Below are 22384 nucleotides of genomic sequence, written 5' to 3'. Positions count from 1 at the left end.
GACGCTGGCTCTCATGTGATGACCATGTGACTGGTCATCCATGCATGATGCTGAGCACTGCCTCATGTCTCATCTGTGTGCGGCCATTAGCACACTCTGTCCTTAATTAGCCTCCTTTATAATTGATGTCATCATCATCTCAATCACCATTCAAGCTAGTCTTTATTTTGCCCTTTTTCTTGGGCTTCCCTATGAATGGTGATATAAAACTTATCTCTTGTCATCACTACTTCTACATTTCAACGTGTCACTTCATCAGGAAAAACTTGCATGAAGACATCATGTGATTTTGGCAGGGAAGACAGCATACCATCCACTAATTTGTCTCTCTGTGAAAAGTGAACGGGATGATTCAGAAGATTCCGTTTCCAATCCATTTCTATGTGAATGTGCATGTTCGGGTCAAATTTCAGACCTGGACCTGGATCTCCACGCTGTCTGGGGAGCCTTGTAAATCACTTAACCGATAACTAGATCAGAAAGTCCCCCACAAGCATTCCAAAGCTGACGCAAGTCTCAGGGAGTAATAACACCAAGGTAGACCAGCTTTAATGTGCATCTGCTTCTGTGGAATGCATCTTTGTAGTCATGTCATCCCTGAGTAATTGCATATTTTGTTTAGTACCGGACTGTCTATGTTATGTGGTTTGTCTTGAGCGGAGACGACCACAACTGACACCACTCACAAAGTCCTGAATGCAGACTGTGGACTGACTGAGCACGATGGACAGTCTACACAAACAAGTTGCCCAGTGGCGCCATCTATCCGACCGACCACTTCAGCTTGCCACTTCAGTGAGTATGTGCTGACTCACCTCAAAGCCCGGCCCACTGCTCTCGCTGCTGCAGTCCAACGGATGCCCGCTATCGTGAAAGCTAGACAGACGGACTGCAGACAGACTTTTATTCGACCACACCCTGAGTCCCACGGTGATAGATGTCTGCAGTAAACACTAAGGCAGTCTTCTTGTATTCTGCTCAGCTGTGTGCAGCACTGGTGTACACATTATGCTATGGCGCTCTTTCACTGAATATTAAGCGACACGAACAGGGGAAAAGCCACTATAAACATGCATTCAGGCCACATGTTCAGGTTGTGTAGTCAAAAACTGAGGTTATGCTTTTAAGCGCAGGTACTAACTAAGTCAGTCCAGCTGTCCCTTTGTTTGTTTACAGAATTACGCAAAAACGACTGATTTCCCCAAAGGTTTATACACAACCAGAAAGACACTATTATACCATATTTTCTGGACTATAAGTGGCTCCAAAGTATAAGTCGCACAAGGCCAAAAATACATAATTAGATAGAAAAAAAACATACATATAAGTCGCACTGGAGTACAAGTCGAATTTTTTGCGGGTAATTTATTTTACAAACTACTTGACCAAAACAGACATTACGTCCTCTTGGAATGCAAGTTCTAACAATAAAAGAATAGAGAACAGGCTGAATAGATGTAAGATATGCTAACACAATGCTTATTCAGCTACACAAAAAATAAACATGAACAGAAAAGGTGTCCAGTGTTTATGGAACATCAACACTTTTTTCATTTATACGTCGCTCTGGAGTATAAGTCGCAGGAACAGCCAACCTATGAAAAAAAGTGCGACTTATAGTCCGGAAAATACGGTATTTTGGTGCAGATTGAGATAAATGTGCAGATCAATAGATTTAACTTCACTTGTGACCTTTTATAGTCCACTTGCATCGGAGTCAAGCTGTGGTGAAATAAGCGTGGCAGGTGCCACCCACTGACACGGTTTAATGCTGCTGTTTCACAATGAATGGTTTATCTCAACACAGGGATTTGCAAGTGTCAAGCCATTTTGGTTCTTTGGTACCTTGCCCTTGACAGTACAACACTGTAGTACTCCACATATTGCATCATACTGGTATCGCTTTTCTGCCGGTAGATACATATTTGGTATATTTGGTGCACCACAGGGCAACAAAGCTTGCTAGCTCAGTATGTCCGTGATCTGGAATCATTCCCAAGTTTCGCCTATGAACTGTAAATTCACAATTTTCCATCACTGTGAAGCGTTTGTTATACGAGGAGGGAGTAGTAATCGAATAGCGCACCTCAGGAACAATCGCTCTGAGTCACACGCAGCGTGTATGCAACAAAATACATAATGATAAGAAGCGGGTACAATTTCACCCTCGGCCATCTCTGTGTGGAGTTTGCATGTTCTCCCCGTGCATACGTGGGTTTTCTCCGGGTACTCCGGTTTCCTCCCACATTCCAAAAACATGCTAGGTTAATTGGCCACTCCAAATTGTCCATAGGTATGAATGTGAGTGTGAATGGTTGTTTGTCTATATGTGCCCTATGTGCCACCAGTCCAGGGTTCGCCCGAAGACAGCTGGGATAGCCCTATTGTTGCTTCCTTGTGAGTAAAAGTCTTATCTGTTATCGACCGACAGAGATGAGATGCAGCTCTCCTCTCCTGATCCCTTCTTGTGTCTTGAAGTCCAAGTCCTTATTCCTTGCACGCATTGTTGCTAAAGAGCACACAGGCTGGCTTGGCAAGCCACCAACCTTTCTCCACATTAGACCAGCAACGGTGCACTAAACAGGATTATGCAGAGACAACCAGCTGCATTTCGGTTACAACCATCAGATGGCAGTATAGTCTCCCCTTTGGCTCCTCAGCCCTCCGGCTTCGAGACACAATATCTTTTGCCCTGGGCTCAGGCTTCCAGGCGGTCTGCAGCTGTCGCTCAAATTGTGAACGTTAACCCACCAGCAAAGGGCTGTGCTTGTTTGTGTGTTGTGCGTTATTCCACCTTCGGTAAAATGGTGGTTAAGCCGCTCTCTGATAGTGCACCATTATTGTTATTAGGAAGGCTTGTTGAAAAACTAATAGTTTTAGTCACTTCCCGTATGTATAACAGTGCCCCGCCCCCTCAGGAGAACGCATTCTTTCGCCTCCGGTCACCCGCCCACTTAGGAGACAGGATGTGTGGAGGATCTTCCTCTGGCCGTGTGTGCCTGTGTTGACAGTGCAATAGTACAAAAAAAGACACAAGACATTTGTTGTTTCTATAGTTTCTGTATTGGTGAATAAAATCTATAAAATAGTCCAGAAAAGGTACATTATTAATCAAAATCCTTATGAGCCAGCAAATGCATCTTTCAGTTACATTTAAATATATCTTATATATTCTTCTGAACAACATACTTGTGCTTGATAACCCTTACGCACACACACACACACACACACACACACTTAACTGGCACACTTTTATAAATAATACTGCAGCTTTCTGCTTGGAGATTCTATTCAATAGTAAAAACAAATCAGGTGTTTTTGTTGTATTTTTCAGTTTCGCTGTGTTTTTGTCTGAAAGGCTCAAAAACAAAAAAACAAGTGTTGAAGCGTAGCTCTCTTGTGATTGGCTGGCGGTCTGAGACTTGGACAAAACAACCTGGATACTCCTCCCACTCAACAAGTGACGCGGGGATGCTTCCACACAGCCCCTCCCCCTCATCCTCCACTAACCCCCCCCCCACCCTCCTCACTCCGCCTGCCACCTCCAACCCCCTCCCCCTCAGCGAGCTGCTTGTCAGCCTGTCAGGAAACATGAAGCTTGTGCGCCCGTGGCGCTCGAAGAGCACAGAAAAAACAGGGCTCGGGAGGGGGAGAGGATGGGCGGCGACGTGTGATGGTGGTGCTCAGGCAGCCTCAGACTCACAAGTAAGGCACATCGACCACATGATAGCAGGAAGATTTGGCCTTGTAAGGAAAGTGTAAGAAATACGGACTACTTCATAAGAGTGTTAACATCAGGAGGTAGAAGCGGAATAACACACACACCGAAACCGTGGGTGTCCAAACTTTTTGCAGCGAGGGGCCACATATAGAAAAAATAAATTAGTATAGTATACAGTATATGTCATTACGGATGAGTTCATTTCATTTTTACAATATGTTGAAAGGGCCAATAAAACACGAGCTGCAAATATTCGCTCGCACTCAGCCGCACCGCACTTTGGACACCCCTGTCCTAAACATTCCACTTTGAGCCTGGACGCCACACTGGAGGCGTCGCATATGAAACTGCTCAAATACAGACTCAAGACGGCCATAAAAATTCTCGAATTATGTTTTATAATTGGGCCCCTGTTTGGCACTCACTTGTCGGATTTAAAAAATGATTGTCCAATCAGCTCACAGTCACATCTCATAAAGATCTGAATTATTAATAATGTGGTCCTAAATAATATCTTATTAAATCATGTTAGATTAAGGAATTATCAGAGTGGTTTGATGGTCGGGATGCATAAATATTTTAAATACATGGTGCCAACACAGCTTGGCGAGCTGGCACCAGCACTCCCTCTAATGTAACTGAAAGCATCTCAATTAATAATCAATCTGGCAGGCGTGACGCACTAACCCTTACAGCTCGGGTTTCCTTCCGAGCTCCGCCTACCACACCTGGGGAAAGGGTGTGACGTTTAGTGATTCCAGCAACTTGACTGGAGTTGATGGATGAGCTTTTTTCCACATCCAGCGCTGAAGCGACTTATGATTGTGGATCTGCAATAACCAATAGTACTTCTGACAATGAAAACAAAATGGCAGATGGACGAATCCCTGGTCACATCAGATTCATATGTCCATATGTGTCCTTAGAGGAGTCTTCTTGTGGATCAGGACTTCACCAGAATCTCCATGATATGGTCCAGCTCGTTCAGGTCCATCAGACACGACTGGAGAGTCCCGGCGGACGCGTGGCCTCCTGAACGCATTTTCACGTCCTCGTCCCCCCAGAAGGACACGCTGATGGGCCACAACGAGCTCACAGTCCAGGATGCAGACAGGTCCGACGTCTCATACATGGACGTGTCAATGTCCTCAAAGATGTCGTCCAGAGTGAGGTCACTGAGGTAGCCCACGGCATTGACCACGTCGCTAAACGTGCTGATTGGGGGTTTTAGCTCCACGTTCATCTCCTGGGGAGAGAAGTCGTGGGACAGCGCTGGGGACGGTCTTTCCTCGCCACCCTCTGCACACCCGTGGCATGTGAAGGACATGTCCTCCCTGAGGGCATCCCGCAGACGAGGCAAGTCGGGATGAACACCGTTGAGGAGCCCGCCCGGGCTTTCCGCCATGTCACTCTGCATGTCATCCTGGATCTGCCGCAGCGTATTGACGAGCAGCACTGAGCGGCGCAGGCTGAGCTCCATCCCGGCCTGGTAGCGCTGCAGCTTCTCCAAACAGAGGCCCAGAACCCGTTGGCGCTGCTGCAGGCGGCTCATGTTCCGAGGACAGCCCACCGCCACCTCCTTCTCCTCTGCGGCCGTGTCCGCCTTGGACGCCAGCTCCTCCACGCTTCTCCACTTCCGCTTCACGCCACAACCCAACATGGACCTGCAAGTGCAGCGCAAGGTAACGCACATCTGCTATTTGTACTCCACAAAGCATCCTGACCATCATTGCCTTTCAATCAGGTCTCATACACCTGTACATCCACAGTACATGCTGACTCCACTACACCACGCTACCAATGGATGTGGCCTTGAACTACATGTATGTAGTACACCATTTATGTAGCACTATTCCCAAACACCAGCTACAACTGGATTTACCCTTCCAAACTGAGCATGGTGCGCTGACCTGGACCAGACTGCTTGGAGGAGAGCGCTAATCAGATAGTTACGTGGGGGTACATGTAAGTAATAGCTAAGTGTAAACAACTGCTTATGTCGTGAAGTCCATAGTCTTTCCATGTTCCCGTCTAACACTTAAAAGTCGAGCCATTCTTCTGACGACGCCAAGACAAATACAAAAATGACTAATACGATAATGCAACACACTTGGTCATTTGTGTTCAGGTGAGTGCACCTTGTTTATGTAAGAGCCAGGGCTCCTTTGACACTTCCACGAAGATCTCATGTCCGTACATTCCCTGGACACTTGGGAATATTGTCCCAGTCTTCTCATTTCAACTCATGTGAGACATTTGATGTCATGATTGCTTGCAATGCAAAGACTTTGCTCACTAAAGCAGACATGGGTCTACTAGACCTGATAGATGGTTCCACAAGACTGTTCGTCCAGTTTTACGTGGACTCACATGAAGTCCAAAATGTGCTGGATCTGAGGGTTCAAAGCTGCCTATCAGATATCGCACAACAACAAAAACATGTCAACTCTACACGATTTTAATGTCGACGTCATCACCACCATGCAGTTATACGGAACTTGCGTGGATCAGTACAGCCGGTAGCGGTGCCTCTCGTCAGACCGAGCTGCGTCTCAGCAAAGTGCGAAACTTCCAGAGCGAGAATTTCAAGTGCCCACCTTACGTGTCCGTGGAGTGCGTCATGAGTGGACACAATCCACCGTACCGCCGGTTCGTTTAGCTCCGTCGCCGCGAGCCTTTGCTGTCGAGTGCCGGAGAAATGAAGAATTTTCGGTCCAGTCCACAGCAGCAGAAGGGAGGGGGCTGGTCACGTGGCGACTGTGCCGGAGTTGTGGTTGGGATTTGATTGGTCCTCTCGGCCGCTGCTCAAGCCCCCTCCTCCACCACTCACGGGGCAGCGAATGTGCTGCCGCCATGTTACCGACGAGTGCTGATGCTACATTCAATGCCGCTCGAAAAAATTAACGACTCGGGTGGCCGCACACGTGAGTCACCAATGGTATTGGAAAAGACGTGATGGAATAGAATCGATCGCGTTGCATAACATGTCCGTAAGAATAAGCATCTCCACCGGGAAATGAAAAGTTACCTAAAACACGTTTTTGTAAGCCGTGTCATTCAAAACTACAATAGTTTTCAAACATTTGCACGTTACAATGATAAATTTTGGTTTATTTATTTAAAGATGACACAAATGTAACATTTAAACGTCATAGTACACCTATAGCTGTACTATGGCAAAGTGAAATTAATCCGTCAGGGCAGGACTCAGTTATAAGGTTTACAGCAGTTATTGAACGCAACATTTTAAAGGCCCAGATGACTCAGAGAGTGAAGAGGAAGGACATGACCGGAAAAAGTCAGGCAAGCACCAAATAAGGCATCTCGTCGTTCACGTTTTTTTCTCTTTCACCAAAAGCTGTCAGCAACACCGAAAAGCTTGATTTTTCCTCCTTTGGGGAACAGACAGGAGTTGGTTATTGCAATTTGACCTACTTTGGAGTTTTATGGCCTTCTAACGTAGAGCAGACAAAACTTTATCATGGATATTTGTGCTAAAATAGTTGTGCTATTAATGAAATACAATAAATCACACATTGCCTTTAATTGTGAAGCACAAGATGATTATTTTTAACAGTAGGTGAATGAAATTAGTGTGTTTTCCTTTGGAGCACATTGTTTTCAAAGCCGTCTTCCTTCTGTTAGTGTTCATTAGAGTAAAATGAACATATTGAATGTGGTCCATCTTAAAAACAGTTGTAGCCTCCTACTGAGTGGCTTTCCTCACGTAGTCATTTTTGCTGAGTCACCACCTACCGTCATTAATCTTTAACTAAAGGGTCACTAACAGTTGGCAGCATGCCACCATGCAGAGCTAGCAGATTAAAATAATACATATATAGTGCTCCAATGAAAGCTTCTGTTGGTCTTAAAGCACAAATACACAACACACACACACACACACATTGACACAGAAAGTGTTGTAGTGATTGCATCGTCTGATCATGTGAGGACAAAGGTCACAATCTGACTGCACGTTTGATTCATCCAACATGGCGTCACTCCCTCGAGTAGTCCGGGACAATAGCTGAAGGAAATCCTCTGGTCCGGTTTTTCTCCGTCATCGAAAACACCACACTAAGTGAAATAAAAACCACACACGCACACAATCCATTGTTGCAGCTTTTATTATAAAAAATATTTACAAAGACGCTACAATGTTTTTTTTCCTTAAGATATAAAAAAATGCATACATTTTACAACGTTAAGTCTTTGAAGTTCTAGCTCCCATTCAGACCAGCGTGACATCCTTCAGGAGTGTTGCGGTGTTAATTATCAATACTGTATTTGTGTCAATACATCTTGTTTGCCTGAGTTCATCTCTTCATCGCCACAAGGATCCATTTGGGATAAAAACATTGCATTTTGCACATCTTTAGGAGAAAAGGCAACTGTTTGCATAAAAGGACTTAAAGGACATTGGAGTCGTATACAATCATTTTATAACACATATGACAGAGCTGCATAGTGATTGGACTTGTGACCCGGTCATGATTCATTGAAAAAAAAAAAAAAGTGAGAAATAGTAAAAAGGTACTGCAATCAAACCATAATGACAAATTTAAATATCAGGAATTTGATTTGGGCCTAATGTTTGACTTGATGTGGCATCGTTTGTACCTAAAAATAATAAATACAATAAATAAAACATCAATAAATTAGATGACGTAAAGAAATATGGCTTCTTCATGAGCTGCGTGGAAATGTTTGCTTCCCTGGATAAAGCTTTGCAGAGAGTGAAGGAACAGCGCCTACAAAGTGTGACAATGCCAGTCTGGTTCCGGTCCACCAAACCTCAGGAAGACACTTGTGTCTCAAATCTGGCTACATTAAAATCTTAAAAACCGCTTGGGAGGGACCAAAAAAAAAAAAAAAAGTAATAAAGGATACTTGCAAAATCCCCCAACTGTATAATGCAAAAAATATATTTCTATATACACATACGTACATACAGTATACATATATTCCATTCATAATTGCTCAAATCTTTAGGAAAATATGCATCGATTCATAGATTTGGATTTACATTTTGTTCTGGACTGGGATGTGTTGTAGTGTGACAACTTCCAATAAATAGAGATGGAGAGAATGGTGTAGAAGGAGCTAGAATGATGGACGTAAACATGGAAAATATGCAAAGAGGACGGCGTCCTCTCCATTGAGGCTCTCAAACAAAGTAAGAAATTGACTGCTTGTGAATTTCTCCTCACCGACCACCAATTCATATTTGGAATATACCGGAAGAAGAAAGTCCCGACGGGAGCTGCCAATCCTAAAATCTTTTTTGGCGCGCAGTTAATTTCCCACCTTGTCCCAAGTCCTCCGACAATCAAAACCACATTCATAAAGTCCAAGGGAATGTTTCAACTTTCAGGATCCCACTATGATCTCCATGATGTGGTCCAGTTCGTTCAGGTCCGACCTGCAGCTGGCGCTTGAGCTGAGGGAAGGGGACCCGTGAGAGGAAAGGCTCTCCAGGAGGTCGTAAGGTCCCATCTTGGGGGCGCTCTGCATGCCTGTCAGCACTGTGTCCAGTTCGTAGTAGGATGGGTCCACGTCGGAAAACAGTTCTTCCAGCGCTGGATCTGGGGGCGGCGGCGGCGGGTGCTTGATCTCAAAGGTCCCAAAGACCTGCTCCCCCGACCGAGAGTCTGCCTCGGAACGTTCGCCCTCCTCTCCCTCTGACACGCAGTCCTCAATGTCGTCCTCTTCATCCTCCTCGCACTCCCCATCCTCTTCCTGGTCTTCCCAGCATGGTCCCATCCCGAAGGGCCCCGCCAAGTAGGATGCCGTTGATAGCTGCGGCGAGATGGGCGACAAAGCGGACATGACCTCCTTGTCCACGTCCCCCTCCATCACCACCTCCTCCGAGTGGTAGCCCTCGTCTAGGCCCACCACCGGGTAGGGTTTGGGGCTCTGCCCCGCCTGAGACGCCGGGTCCGACTGCCTGCAGAGCACCTCGGTCGCCACCAGCCGGTCGCTGGGACACTGGGCGGCTGCCAGGGCCTGGGTCATGATCTGCCAGGTGCCGTCCTGCGTCATCTCCTCCTGAATCTGCCGCACCGTGTTAGCGATGAGCACCGAGCGGCACAGGTTGGGCTCCACCAGCATGTGGCACAGTTGCAGCTTGATCAGCGACATGTCCAGCAGCGACTGGCGCTGCAGGCTGTATGAGGGCGACGGCGTCCGAGTCACAGGGCCCTGCTCGCCGCCGCTGGAGACCACGTCCTCTCCAGAGTCTGAGAACTTGCGCTTGGTGCCCTTTGGAAACATGTCGTCTGTCTGCTGGCAGCCGGGGAACAAAAAAAGAATAAATTAGACCAAAAAAAAAAACATCAGTAGAATATAGCAACATAGTCATCACATGGACAACAATCCTACTGTTCACTACCTACGGATAACTGTTATGTCATATATACGTGTGTGTGTGTGTGTGTGTCTGTGAGATGTATGGAGGCTGGATTTACATCGCAGGTCAGCACATCCAATTCCCATCCTATAGTGCTTATGCATTTACATTATGTTCAAGTTCTCTTTTTTTTAATATTGCTGTGTATAGGCCTTGTGTAGGGATGGGAATTGACAACATTTTGAAGATTCCGAGTCTATTTTCGACCTTGCTTAATGATGCTCATGATCTTCAAAACGGAGGACAAACTGGTATCCACGATGGGGTACCAGTGCGGTCTCCAGAAACAATGTATCTATCTATTCTGTCTTTTAAGTCTTGTGCCTGGGAACACTTGGCTTTCCTGATGAAATACGCTAGCCGATGTAGACAAGTGGACGAGACGAAAGCACTGTACCGCCATTGATGAGGGACGGGACTACATGCTGGAATTATTAATGCTGCACTTCAGCCAATAAAAAAAATATTCAGTTTCATTGCACGATAATAAAAATAAACCTTGTAAAAATCTGTTTTGTTTATCGTAGAATTACCTGCCCGCAGATTTCCTTGATTTTCAATTTAAAAATTCATACCGACATACACCGAATATCTACGTCATATCCAATTGTAGCCAGTCCGATGTCAAACCATGCAGTGTAAATCCAGTCCGAGTGTAAGAATCAGTGAATAAACTCTACAGGACGCTACAGTAAACAAAGTGTCTGATTGTTGTAGTTGGGTTTTTGTCGTCTGTAAAAAGTTTGCTATACCTTTCCTGTTGAGAGGCACAGGCAATAGCATAGCAGCGTGGTCCCGGCTGCAACGCTTCTAGTACGTTTGTATGAGCGACAAGCAGCTTTTGTTCACCGCCATTTCTGCCCATTTTAGGCCAGTCTGAGGCAAGACTCCTGCTGGGCGGAACAACCACACTTTTAACAGACCACGGAGCCACCAAAAATAGCACGCTTTGCCAACTAAATGCGGGCGCGGCATCAAAGTAAGCACACGCTAGCAGAAAAACAAACACAAAGAAAGGAAAAAAAATAAAGTTATGTGGTCCCACTGCCACCTGTGAGCAAGAAAATAGCCCATCAATAAGACGTTGATTGACAAGTAAGAGCATTGACATGATTGACAGTAGAGCTCAGCACCATCAGCCACTTAATGTTTACAAGACAGATCAGGTTTCTGGGTCTACACACGTACAAACCAGTCGAACAAGATTCGGACTCTCTTCACTGGGAGGGGAAGAAAAGCGCAGTTGACTTCCTGATTTCGGTCCATGAATTAAAACACGACTCCTGCCAACGTTTAAGGTCCCGAGAGAGAGAGAGAGAGAGTGGATCTCAGTAAAGCCACTCGGAACCGCAGTCTTTTTTTTTTTAAACTTTCCACCAGGCACAATCCAGCAGTGCTGCAACAGGACGCTCCGCTCTATTCACATTCCTATGTGGGAACTTTTCAAGCAACCTCCACAGATACAAAGTAGTATTAGCATACATTATATACACAGTAGTACAGAAAAAAACAGCATCACAGGAAAATGCACAATATAATGCTGTTATTGTATTTCAACTATGAAGTAGATTTGTCATTTTAAAGTCCTGGAAATGCTCCAAACGACACAATACAATTAGAACATGATGGAGTCCGTCTCTGTGCACAAAAAAACTACAGATTGACATTTAAAATCAGCACAAAAATATACATCATGACAGCACCACACATTAGCTTCACATGAAAAGCAACAACAAAGGAAGATAAATGGTAGCAACCGTCTTCATTTCATTAGTCTGTGTGCTGAAATCACCATATTTGGATCAAAAGATAAGTCCATACCAAAAGTTAAGTGGATCTTATGTGCAATGAAGTTTGAGTCATCAAAAACATTTCCTGACAGTGAACATAAAGTCATTTATGAAGGTGCCTGTAAATCTAAAAATCAAATAATACAGGGGTAAGAAAGCAATGGTGGTCATGTGATGTCTTCTTGTTTGTTAGCCTGTTAAACAAGACAAGCTATACACAGCACTAACTATTCATAGGAACTGGAAAAAGGGAATAAATCCGGCCGGGAAGGTTAAACGTGACAACACAGTATTGGTTATGGTATAGAATGTCATACAAAAACCACACAGTTGACACAAAAAGTCATATTTGCTTCATTGTTATTAACTACATGTCATTTTTATCTGCTTATTTCCTCGTAGTACTGCTGTAGTACAGTTTATATCTAACAAGTTTATTATGTAACTGGATAAGTGTGATGGGAGTATGTGGAAGATTACAACGTCACAAATGTGATCAATACTAACAGTAACATGGTATTAGGTTTATTTTTAGAAAAACAACCACACGTTGTGGTCACTGCCTGGCTCCAAAGCGAGATATTTTTAAAGTGATGTGTGAGATAAAACGAATGAAGAACATTATTTTTTAAGTGTATTGTTGGTAGTAAATTGGTGACAGAGGACGTAAATGAAGCGCGTTTGGTGCGGATCGAACCAAGACGCAGTGTTGCTTTACGTCAATGGCTGCTGGCTTGGCCCATCCCCCACCGCGCGGCCCTGCTCGCCGTCATTAATCAATAACTCTCATCGTTATCATTTATTCCTCTATCGCCGGCATCACGACGATTGTATTGGCTGTGGAAAAACGTGTTTACGTGGGGTCATTGAAGCGAGCCGCTCGGCACTGGTAGCGGCTAGCTAGCTCCTTAGCTGCTGCGTGCTTTTGTCTTTCCAGTCTGACAATGAGGCCATTTTGCGTTGCTAAGCTAACAGCTAGCCGGCTAGTTCACTCTCGACTGCTGGGAGCCGAGCGGGCTACAATGGTGGGCGAACCAGGTGAAAACGGGTCTTAATTTGGGTAAAAGTCACCGGACGACCCGGTGGGTGTCGCCGGTTTCATAGTTGGCTAGAAAAGGGCGAATGCTAGCAGGCTAATTAGCCAGCGGAGCGCCCACCTATCGCTCCGCGGTGCCTCTTCCTCCTGCGCCGCCGAGACCGAAGGCACTTTTTTAACTTGCTAAAAACACCAAACTCTTGAGCATCCCGGTGGCGGGTTACACGGCGAGGAGCGCTGGGAATCATTACTCACCTGATGTTGGTTTTATTTTATTCCGGGATCGCTCATAGGATCGACGGCAGGGAAAGCGGAGATGAGGTTCCGATGAGATCATTCATGCCACGGCTTCAAAAAGTGAAGTCTTCGCTGCCGCTGCTGCTGCTGCTGTGGAGCCGACAGCCAGGGAGGGGGAGGGGAGCTGACACACACGGCCGCCATATGCCTTCCATTCCTCGTTAATCATCTTCATCATTGCTCTCCTCTCGGTGCTTTTAATACAAACTATTTAACAAGTCCCTTATTTTGCAAGTTGATTTTCTCGGTGCTTGCAACCACTGGATAAGATAATAAAACTTTAAACTGATAAAACTTTACTTTAGATTTAAATTACATTTGTTCAGTACAATCTGTCACCAAGAAAATGATGTTATGATTTTGTGGGAAAATAATTTGTCACAAAATACATTTTTCTTTTTCTGTAATTCCCACAGGCTCCCTGCAATGGTAATGGAACACAGTGTTGCTCACCTTCTTCCCTGGGACTTGGAGGGGTAAAGATATGGGAGATATGGCTGCTGCTGAATCATTTGGGGTCCAATCTGTTAAACGGGGGAGGGACATTTATTTGATTTAATAATGTTGGTTAAAAAGGAGTCACACAGCATGCTAACACACACGCTATCTTATTTAATTGTGGACATGAAGCTAACAGGTTCATTTCCACAACACACAGCCTGGCCAGGCTACCAAAAAAGTCACATCTTAACACCCCTTTTTGTTTGCCTTTCTTGTTTCACCTTTCTTTCCTTTTTTTTTTTTACTAGGCACTGCCAGCATTGTTTCACTCTGCTCTGCCCCAACTGCCGACTGACAGGCATCAGCTGAAGCTACAAGCACAGTGAAGGTAGTGGTACACCAGACCATTTCATGTTGTTATGCTGGGGTGGTCATGCAATATGCTTTACTTTTGATCAATGTGGATATTTAACTCTTGCTACCAAATACATGAGATTGTTTTGTTTTCTGACTAGAATGGATGTAAATCGCATTAGCAGCGCACTGTCTAGTCACTGGGAAAGATTTTCAACACATCGGCAAAACATGCGTACTTATGTAATGTGTAAAACTAAAACACGAACAACATTAACTTAAAAGGACTCACCACCCACAGGTACGTGCCTGGACTTTGTTTTTCAGAGAGGTGCACCAACAAATATGAACATTAGCACTCAATAAGGTCATCAAATCTTAACTTTATGCATTGCCACATAGTATATGCGTTTGGGACCAAATATGAGGAAAAGTAAAAAGGGAAAAATAGCAGTCTATCTGTGCAACATGGGAGAAGGTGTGTTCAAGAATAAAAAAGTGTGACATGTCGGCATACGCAATAAACATGCACAAACTGGGGGATTTCCAAATGCATATTATTTTGCAAATCATAATAATGACCGATATTTCTGAAACTGATATCCCTTTACATGAAATTTTATGTAATTATTTAAATGTTTTGTCTTTTTTTCATCATTGAAACTTAATGTTTCCCAAGGGCTGGTACTTGGTGGCCCCTCCCTTGCAGCATTTGAAAATACTGTAAGAATGCCACTTTTATAGTTTCTTTTCGCGAAATCCCATAAAATGGTACAAAAAATGCACAATAATAATACAATAATAAATAAATAAAATAATATAATATAATATAATATAATTATAATAATAATAATACACAATAATAAAACAACTCTAAAGCCCTAAACAACTTTTTATTTTATTTATCTACTCCTTGTCAGTTGTTACTGTTGGTTTTCTTTTTCCTCTTATGTGCGCCTTGTATTTTTGTAATATGGTTGTTGAGTACAGAAACATAGCATAGCTCATAGCGCCTGTGTTCCGGGTACAGATATACTGTACAGTGATTGCGTTGTCTTATGTATGCCATATTAATTTTAAATAAAGTTTTTGTGGTGGGGGGAAAAATGCGGACAGGATATTCGCGGTGCGAGGGGGCGTGGCCACTGCACCAACTTCCGTTTCCAGCAAGTTCTCTGCTCCGCGAATAAAATCTCGAGCACGGCCGGTGAAGCTGTGGGAGGTAGAGACTTCTAGAAACAACGTGTGTTGACTCACCGGCAGAGTACCGAGCTGCACACCTTTTAATAATAGCAACAGGCAGCCAAGATGGCCAAATGGGGAGAAGGCGACCCTCGCTGGATCGTAGAAGAGCGAGCCGACGCTACTAATGTCAACAACTGGCACTGGTGAGGCAGAAAGAAAGGACATTGCTAACTAGCTAGCCAGCCGGCTAATGCTAATAGCACACCGAGCTCCTTGTCATGCCCACGAACATACGAATCTGTTTAAGATTATTGTAATTAATGTCAGTCAGTTTATATGTTCACACGACAAGACGCGCAAATTGTTTAAAACAACATATTTGTATGCTATGGACACCTCCAAACTAAAATAGGCTTTAGCCCCAATTCAACCTAGCTTGTTGTAAGTGTATGGCAGGTAATAGCTGATAATAATAGATGTAGTAATAATGAGCGCGTCTCAGTGTCATAACATGCTAGAAATTACATGCACGCATCCAAAACTGAACGGTGTGCCACTGGGGAACTCATCTAATGACGTCACAGCGTGCCCTCTCTTACTAAAAGATATCGCCAGAAGACTTTATTGTACTACTTGGATTAAACATTTTCCTGTTTGTTTACCACAGTAACCACGTTAATCTCCATTGACACCAAGATGCACACTTAGAAACTGGCATTGCTCAGGCGTTTGCAGCCAGAATCTTACAGAAGTGTCATGAATGTAATGATGCATTCTGGGAATGTGAACAACTTTGGAGCTCAGATCACAAAAACTGCTTTGAAACACAACCAGAGCATGGAAGTTGAAACCTTACATAATAATATCTTATTCGTTTGTATTGGCTAAACTAGACATTGCTATTTAACACAGATGTGTCTCTATCGGCCCTCTCAGGACAGAACGGGACGCCACAAACTGGTCATCGGACAAATTAAAAAGTCTTTTACTGGGGTTGAGCGTGGAGAACGATGAGGGTAGCTGCGAGGTCACCGAGGTCAGCAAGTTGGAAGGGGAGGCGTCAATCAACAATCGCAAAGGGAAACTTATTTTCTTCTATGAGTGGAACCTAAAAGCGACCTGGACAGGTGAGTCAAAAGCTGGAGACATGTATTGTAGCAAACATGTTGTAAGAGGCAAGCATCCTTTTTTGTTTTTTTTTTCAATCCAGGAAAGTCAAAATCAGGAATCAAATATAAAGGAACGATTGAGATTCCCAACCTGTCCGATGAGAACGACATGGATGATCTTGATGTAAGCATTCGCAGTCAGACCTGTGCGTTCAGACTCAAGGAGATGAGATGGTGACTCTTGTTCTGTCCTCTTCTAGATTAGCATCTCGCTCAACAAAGATGAGCCAGAAACGCCACTGGTCCAGCTGATGAAGTCCAAAGGCGCCGAGAAGATCCGCAGGGCTCTGGGAAGCTACGTGGGCTTTTTAAAAACAGGTGAATGACACGATGGCAGTCAGGAGTTTGCTGCTGGGACTGACATAAATAAACATTTACATGAGGCGGTCACCGGATTATGTGGCTTTAAAGGGGAACTGCACTTTTTGGGGAATTTTGCCCATAACATGAAATAATTGCAGTATCTTGCCCTATTTTGATGATTTTAAAACACCACCCAAACTTCTCTCTGAGGCGCATTGATACACTTAATTACAGTGCATCCGGAAAGTATTCACAGCGCTTCACTTTTTCTACATTTTGTCATGTTACAGCCTCATTCCAAACTGTATTAAATTAATCTTTTACCTCAAAATTCTACACAAAATACTCCATTATGACAATGTGAAAAAAGTTTTTTTTGACATGTTTTGAATTTATTAAAAATAGAAAACAAAAAAATCACATTTACATAAGTATTCACAGCCTTTGCTTAATACTTTGTTGATCCACCTTTGGCAGCAATTACAGCCTCAAGTCTTTTTGAATATGATCCCACAAGTTTAGCACACCTATCTTTAGGCAGTTTTGCCCATTCTTCTTTGCAATAAGTCTCAAGCTCCATCAGGTTGGATGGGAGACGTCTGTGCACAGCCATTTTCAGATCTCTCCAGAGATGTTCCATCGGATTCAAGTCTGGACTCTGGCTGGGCCACTCCAGGACATTCACGGAGTGGTTCTGAAGCCAATCTTTTGAGATCTTGGCTGTGTGCTTCAGGTCGTTGACCTCAGGCTGGGGCGAAGGTTCATTTTTCAGCAGGACAAGAGCGCTCTGGAGCAGGTTTTCATCCAGGATATCTCTATATATTGCTGCATTCATTTTTCCTTCTATCCTGACTAGTCTGCCAGTTCCTGCTGCTGAAAAACATCCCCACAGCATGATGCTGCCACCACCATGCTTCACTGTAGGGATGGTATTGGCCTGGTGATGAGCAGTGCCTGGTTTCCTCCAAACATGGCGCCTGGCATTCACACCAAAGAGTTCAATCTTTGTCTCATCAGACCAGAGAATTTGGTTTCTCATGGTCTGAGAGTCATTCAGGTGCTTTTTGGCAAATTCCAGACGGGCTGCCATGTTCCTTTTACTAAGGAGTGGCTTTCGTCTGGCCACTCTACCATACAGGCCTGATTGGTGGATTGCTGCAGAGATGGTTGTCCTTCTGGAAGGCTCTCCTCTCTCCACAGAGGAACGCTGGAGCTCTGACAGAGTGACCATCGGGGCCTTGGTCACCTCCCTGACTAAGGCCCTTCTTCCCCGATCGCTCAGTTTAGAAGGCCGGCCAGCTCTAGGAAGAGTCCTGGTGGTTCCAAACGTCTTCCATTTACGAATAATGGAGGCCACTGTGCTCATTGGGACCTTCAAAGCAGCAGACATTTTTCTGTATCCTTCCCCAGATTTGTGCCTCAAGACAATCCTGTCTCGCAGGTCTACAGACAGTTCTTTTGACTTCATGCTTGGTGTTTGTGCTCTGACATGCACAGTCAACTGTGGGACCTTATATAGACAGGTGTGTGCCTTTCCAAATCATGTCCAATCAACTGAATTTACTGCAGGTGGACTCCAATTAAGCTGTAGAAAGATCTCAAGGATGATCAGTGGAAAAAAGATGCACCAGAGCTCAATTTTGAGCTTCATGGCAAAGGCTGTGAATACGTATGTAAATGTGATTTCTTAGTTTTCTATTTTTAATAAATTCAAAAAAAGTAAAAAAAAAAAAAAAACTTTTTTCACATTGTCATAATGGAGTATTTTGTGTAGAATTTTGAGGTAAGAGATTAAATTAATACAATTTGGAATGAGGCTGTAACATGACAAAATGTGGAAAAAGTGAAGCGCTGTGAATACTTTCCGGATGCACTGTATGATAGCTCCGTCAACAACAGCAGCACAGATACAGCAACAACACTTGCCATGTACGCTCTCCATGGGATGGCTGTGTGTTCCAGCACAAGCCGCGTGCACCAGTCCTCGGGTAAAAAAAAATGCTGACTGCAAACCAGCATCTTGATGAGTCTTTGTAGCGAAATTGAGAGCTAGGTATTCACTCTTCCGCCTGTCAATGACATGTCGTGTTAGTCCGTCAGATAGAGTTTTTTGTGTTAGCTGCTACAATAATAATATGACAGTAGCTTGGTTAATATACAAATCAGTTATGTAAATAGAACAGTTTTTTGTGATAGGTATAGTGTCAATATAGGTGTTTCCCTTGATATTCATTGTTGGCTAGCTCATTAACTTCTTCTCTCATGCTAGAATGTACAGAAAAGGGAAATAAATGTGTTCATGTTTCACATAAGGATTGTGAATGATGGGCAAAAAAAAGTTCCCCTTTAAGTGTTGTCTGCTAGTTAATGATTGTATGTCATGTTTTTACTGTCATGCGCAGAGTTCACTCAGGGGATGATCCTGCCAACCGCTAACGGCGTGGTGCAGCTGCAGTCCAACTCACAGTCCACAGCCAAGACGGACAAAACTCAGGTTCTCGTAGCTGCAGCCACGATGTTGACATCTTGACAGTAAGACAGTTGGAGCCGGTGCCAGCCTCATTTTTCCCCCTCTTTTCCTCGTGGACTAGATTTCATCTTCAAGCAGCACTGCAGCGCCAGTCAACACGGGCGTGAAGATCCCTACGTGCAAGTTCAGCATGAGGGAGACGTTCCTCACGTCCCCCGCCGACCTCTACAGAGTGTTTGTCAACCAGGAGGTTAGCGTCGTCGTGTCCAATACCTTTTTGTTTCGGTCTATGCTGAAATATGACTCTAAACTTCAACTTTAAACCCTTGTATGTAAGAAGTTAAGGGGTGAGCTGTTGCAGAGTGCAGCCACTAATACTGTGTCTCAAGTGGAATACCTCCATCAGTACACTTGAATAAGTTTTTAACCTTGCATTAGTTGCATCAAAATATGATCTGAATATAATAAATGCGTCATAGTTAGGAAACGAGCACAAACATTGTATCACACGGATAAATACGTGAATACAATATAGATATTTATTTTTACATTTTCATTGTTTATCGTACTGTAGTTTCTTTTTAAAGTTTTAGACACGTTACCGGAAGACTCTACTAGTTGGTGTACATTCCACTCGGAGGACACAAGTAATCAATGAAATGTCCCATGTGTCGTTTGCTGTCCTTCGTGCAGATGACTCAGGCATTCACACATGCTGTGGCCACGGTGGACGGAGAGAGGGGCGGCAAATTCCGTCTTCTCGATGGAATTGTCTTTGGCGAATTCACAGAGCTGGTGAGAGTGGTCTTGATCTGCGCATAATAGACTCTTTCTTTGAAGCAGTTCAAAGTCAACGTTCTCGACATGCTCGCTTTGCTGACCGTAATGCGAATGCTCTGCTACAACAGTGCTTCACATATAGCAGGGTCCCCGCCCCCCACCCTTTAATTTCAATGCAGACCTACCAACATGACTCTTGAATATATCTTGTATGCTCTCCATTTTGTTGCATTTCCTGGTTTCATGTTTATGTTTAGTCTGTACAGTACAGATAACTGAATATTACTTTCTCTAGTATTTAAAATGTCTGCCCCTTAGGGGGGGCATGACAAAATGATGGAGAAGCACCGCTCTACAGTTACGTTTCTGGTATTTGGGGTACATTTGTGGGTTGGGGGGGGGGGTTGGCCCTGACCTTGAAACGCTGCAAGGTTCATTCATTCATTCATTTAGTTTGTACCTCTTATCCTCACAAGGGTCGCCGGGGGTGCTGGAGCCTATCCCAGCTGTCTTCGGGCGAGAGGCGGGGTACACCCTGGACTGGTGGCCAGCCAATCACAGGGCACATATAGACAAACAACCATTCACACTCACATTCATACCTATGGACAATTTGGAGTGGCCAATTAACCTAGCATGTTTTTGGAATGTGGGAGGAAACCGGAGTACCCGGAGAAAACCCACGTATGCACGGGGAGAACATGCAAACTCCACACAGAGATGGCCGGGGGTGGGATTGAACTGGGGTCTCCTAGCTGTGGGGTCTGTGCGCTAACCACTCATCCGCCGTGCAGCCCCACACTGCAAGGTTTTGACAGAAAACACGCATCACACACGTACATATCTTCTTTACAGCACAGGGGTGCTGGGGTATGCTGGAGCCTATCCCAGCTGACTTCGGGCGAGAGGCGCGGTACACCCTGGACTGGTCACCAGCCAATGGCAGGACGCATATAGACAAAACACCCACGCATGCATGGGGAGAACAGAGATGCCCAATCGGAGATTAGAACCCAGGTCTTCCCGATCTCCTGACTGCGTGGTTAGCCAAATTTATCATCACCGACCTAGAAAAATGTCAACACTTGAGGGAAAACCATAACCAGTGAAGCATAAAGACAAGGAACTAAGACGAGGTGAAACAATGAAACATGACTTTGTGTCCCGCAGGTACCTGATGAGAAGATTGTGATGAAGTGGAGGTACAACAACTGGCCCTGTGGTATGTTGGTCCACACGTCAAACACGTGATTAAACATCAAAGCGCATGTTTGCTAGTTAAAATGGGTGAACCGTTGTTGCATCTTTCAGAGCACTACGCAATCATCACACTGAGCTTCATGGACCGCAGGAGCGAGACGGAGCTGAAGGTGGACTGTCGAGGTGTCCCCGACAACGACGAGGAGCGGACAAAGGACGGCTGGAAGAGATACTACTTTGAAGCCATCAAACAGACTTTCGGTTACGGCGCTCGACTCTTTTGAGAGCTTTTTTGTTGCCGTTCAGATCATGATCATCCTCCACGGACCCATTTGTGTGCAAATGTTTTCATATTTAATTCTAAAGTCTGCTTTTAGTTGCCTCCCTCTTATGTGTTTGGTCTCATCCAGAGGAGTGAGTGGCCAAGAGCCGACGTGAGAAGAACCACTAATTGACCTCCACTTCTCTACAGCCGTGTTATTGAAGAGTTTGAAAACAAATAAATGTTGGTTTTCCATGTATTTCACAAACGGCTCTGAAAATGAACGTTTATCTTTTATTCCCAAGTGTAACTGTAGCGCCAATGCATGTTTGTTTTTCCAAACATCCGTGACAGGACGTACGTGTCTGTCCTTTCATACAGGCAACGAACGCATTGAGCTCCGGTCCAGGCGTCCACACTCAGCCGGCGAGTAGCAAAATGTACATTTTCACACAAGGTTCTAGCGCACATATTTATACCATGATGTAAAAAGTTACCTTTACGGAATAAAAGTAATCACTGCGTGCGCTGCATTTTTTTTATATTCTGCTTTATTCTACTTATTTGGCTTGTTTTCCATGTGCAAAGGTTTACAAACAGAAGTGCTATAAAAAAAAAAGGTTCAAAAACCACAAAACTTAAAGCAAACTTAAACATGAAGCAAAGCTCAACTGCCTGAAAGAGTTTGAAAGTTTTAACATTTTAACTTCATGAAGGAATCAACAAAAGAAAATCAAGCAGTGTCGTTACAAATGTCACGTTGGAATGTACAAACCTTCAATGTTTTTAAAAACAAACATAACTCAATTGACCTCCAACCAACTTAAATGTCTGATATTTCTCTTCACTTTGTTGTCCTAAAAGGAAGAAGCGGCGGTATGTCCGACATGTAATGGACTCAAGCAAATGAAGAGCTCTGACTCCTGTGGCAGGAAGAGGACGATGTAAACAAGCAGGAATGTGACGA

General features: G+C 44.3%; 3 protein-coding genes across 10 annotated transcripts; 1 reads left to right on the top strand and 2 right to left on the bottom strand.

Annotated features, from left to right (window-relative positions):
* Positions 1-3032: 3032 nt before the first annotated feature.
* Positions 3033-6518, bottom strand: LOC131131818 (cell division cycle-associated protein 4-like). The gene is made up of 2 exons (XM_058076736.1): positions 6319-6518; positions 3033-5385 (listed from the first exon to the last, which is right to left on the bottom strand). The coding sequence occupies exon 2, from the start codon at positions 5379-5381 to the stop codon at positions 4665-4667; it is 717 nt and encodes a 238-aa protein (XP_057932719.1). The 5' UTR covers positions 5382-5385; positions 6319-6518; the 3' UTR covers positions 3033-4664.
* Positions 6519-7832: 1314 nt separating this feature from the next.
* Positions 7833-13919, bottom strand: cdca4 (cell division cycle associated 4). Of its 4 annotated transcripts, XM_058076727.1 has the most exons (3): positions 13212-13919; positions 10883-11020; positions 7833-10006 (listed from the first exon to the last, which is right to left on the bottom strand). In XM_058076727.1, exon 3 carries the CDS (start codon positions 9992-9994, stop codon positions 9092-9094), a length of 903 nt encoding a protein of 300 aa, XP_057932710.1. In that variant the 5' UTR covers positions 9995-10006; positions 10883-11020; positions 13212-13919; the 3' UTR covers positions 7833-9091. The 4 variants fall into 4 exon arrangements, with proteins under 4 accessions (XP_057932710.1, XP_057932711.1, XP_057932712.1 ...); XM_058076728.1 differs by having other exon boundaries at positions 7833-10003; positions 10883-13919; XM_058076729.1 differs by lacking the exon at positions 10883-11020 and having other exon boundaries at positions 7833-10003; positions 13212-13917.
* On the top strand, positions 12686-21941 carry ahsa1b (AHA1, activator of heat shock protein ATPase homolog 1b). Of its 5 annotated transcripts, none has more exons than XM_058076725.1 (11): positions 12686-12958; positions 13670-13729; positions 14003-14082; positions 16170-16360; positions 16444-16526; positions 16603-16720; positions 19108-19199; positions 19297-19425; positions 19869-19970; positions 21126-21177; positions 21267-21941. In XM_058076725.1, the coding sequence occupies exons 5-11, from the start codon at positions 16512-16514 to the stop codon at positions 21437-21439; spliced, it is 681 nt and encodes a 226-aa protein (XP_057932708.1). In that variant the 5' UTR covers positions 12686-12958; positions 13670-13729; positions 14003-14082; positions 16170-16360; positions 16444-16511; the 3' UTR covers positions 21440-21941. The 5 variants fall into 5 exon arrangements, with proteins under 5 accessions (XP_057932708.1, XP_057932707.1, XP_057932706.1 ...); XM_058076724.1 differs by having other exon boundaries at positions 12686-13444; XM_058076723.1 differs by having other exon boundaries at positions 12686-13729.
* Positions 21942-22384: the final 443 nt, after the last annotated feature.

Source organism: Doryrhamphus excisus, chromosome 7 (genome assembly GCF_030265055.1).
Source record: "Doryrhamphus excisus isolate RoL2022-K1 chromosome 7, RoL_Dexc_1.0, whole genome shotgun sequence".
In the NCBI taxonomy this organism is placed as follows: Eukaryota; Metazoa; Chordata; class Actinopteri; order Syngnathiformes; family Syngnathidae; genus Doryrhamphus; species Doryrhamphus excisus.
The sequence above is the reverse complement of the archived record's forward strand: the minus strand, read 5'-3'. Positions and strand labels throughout refer to the sequence as shown.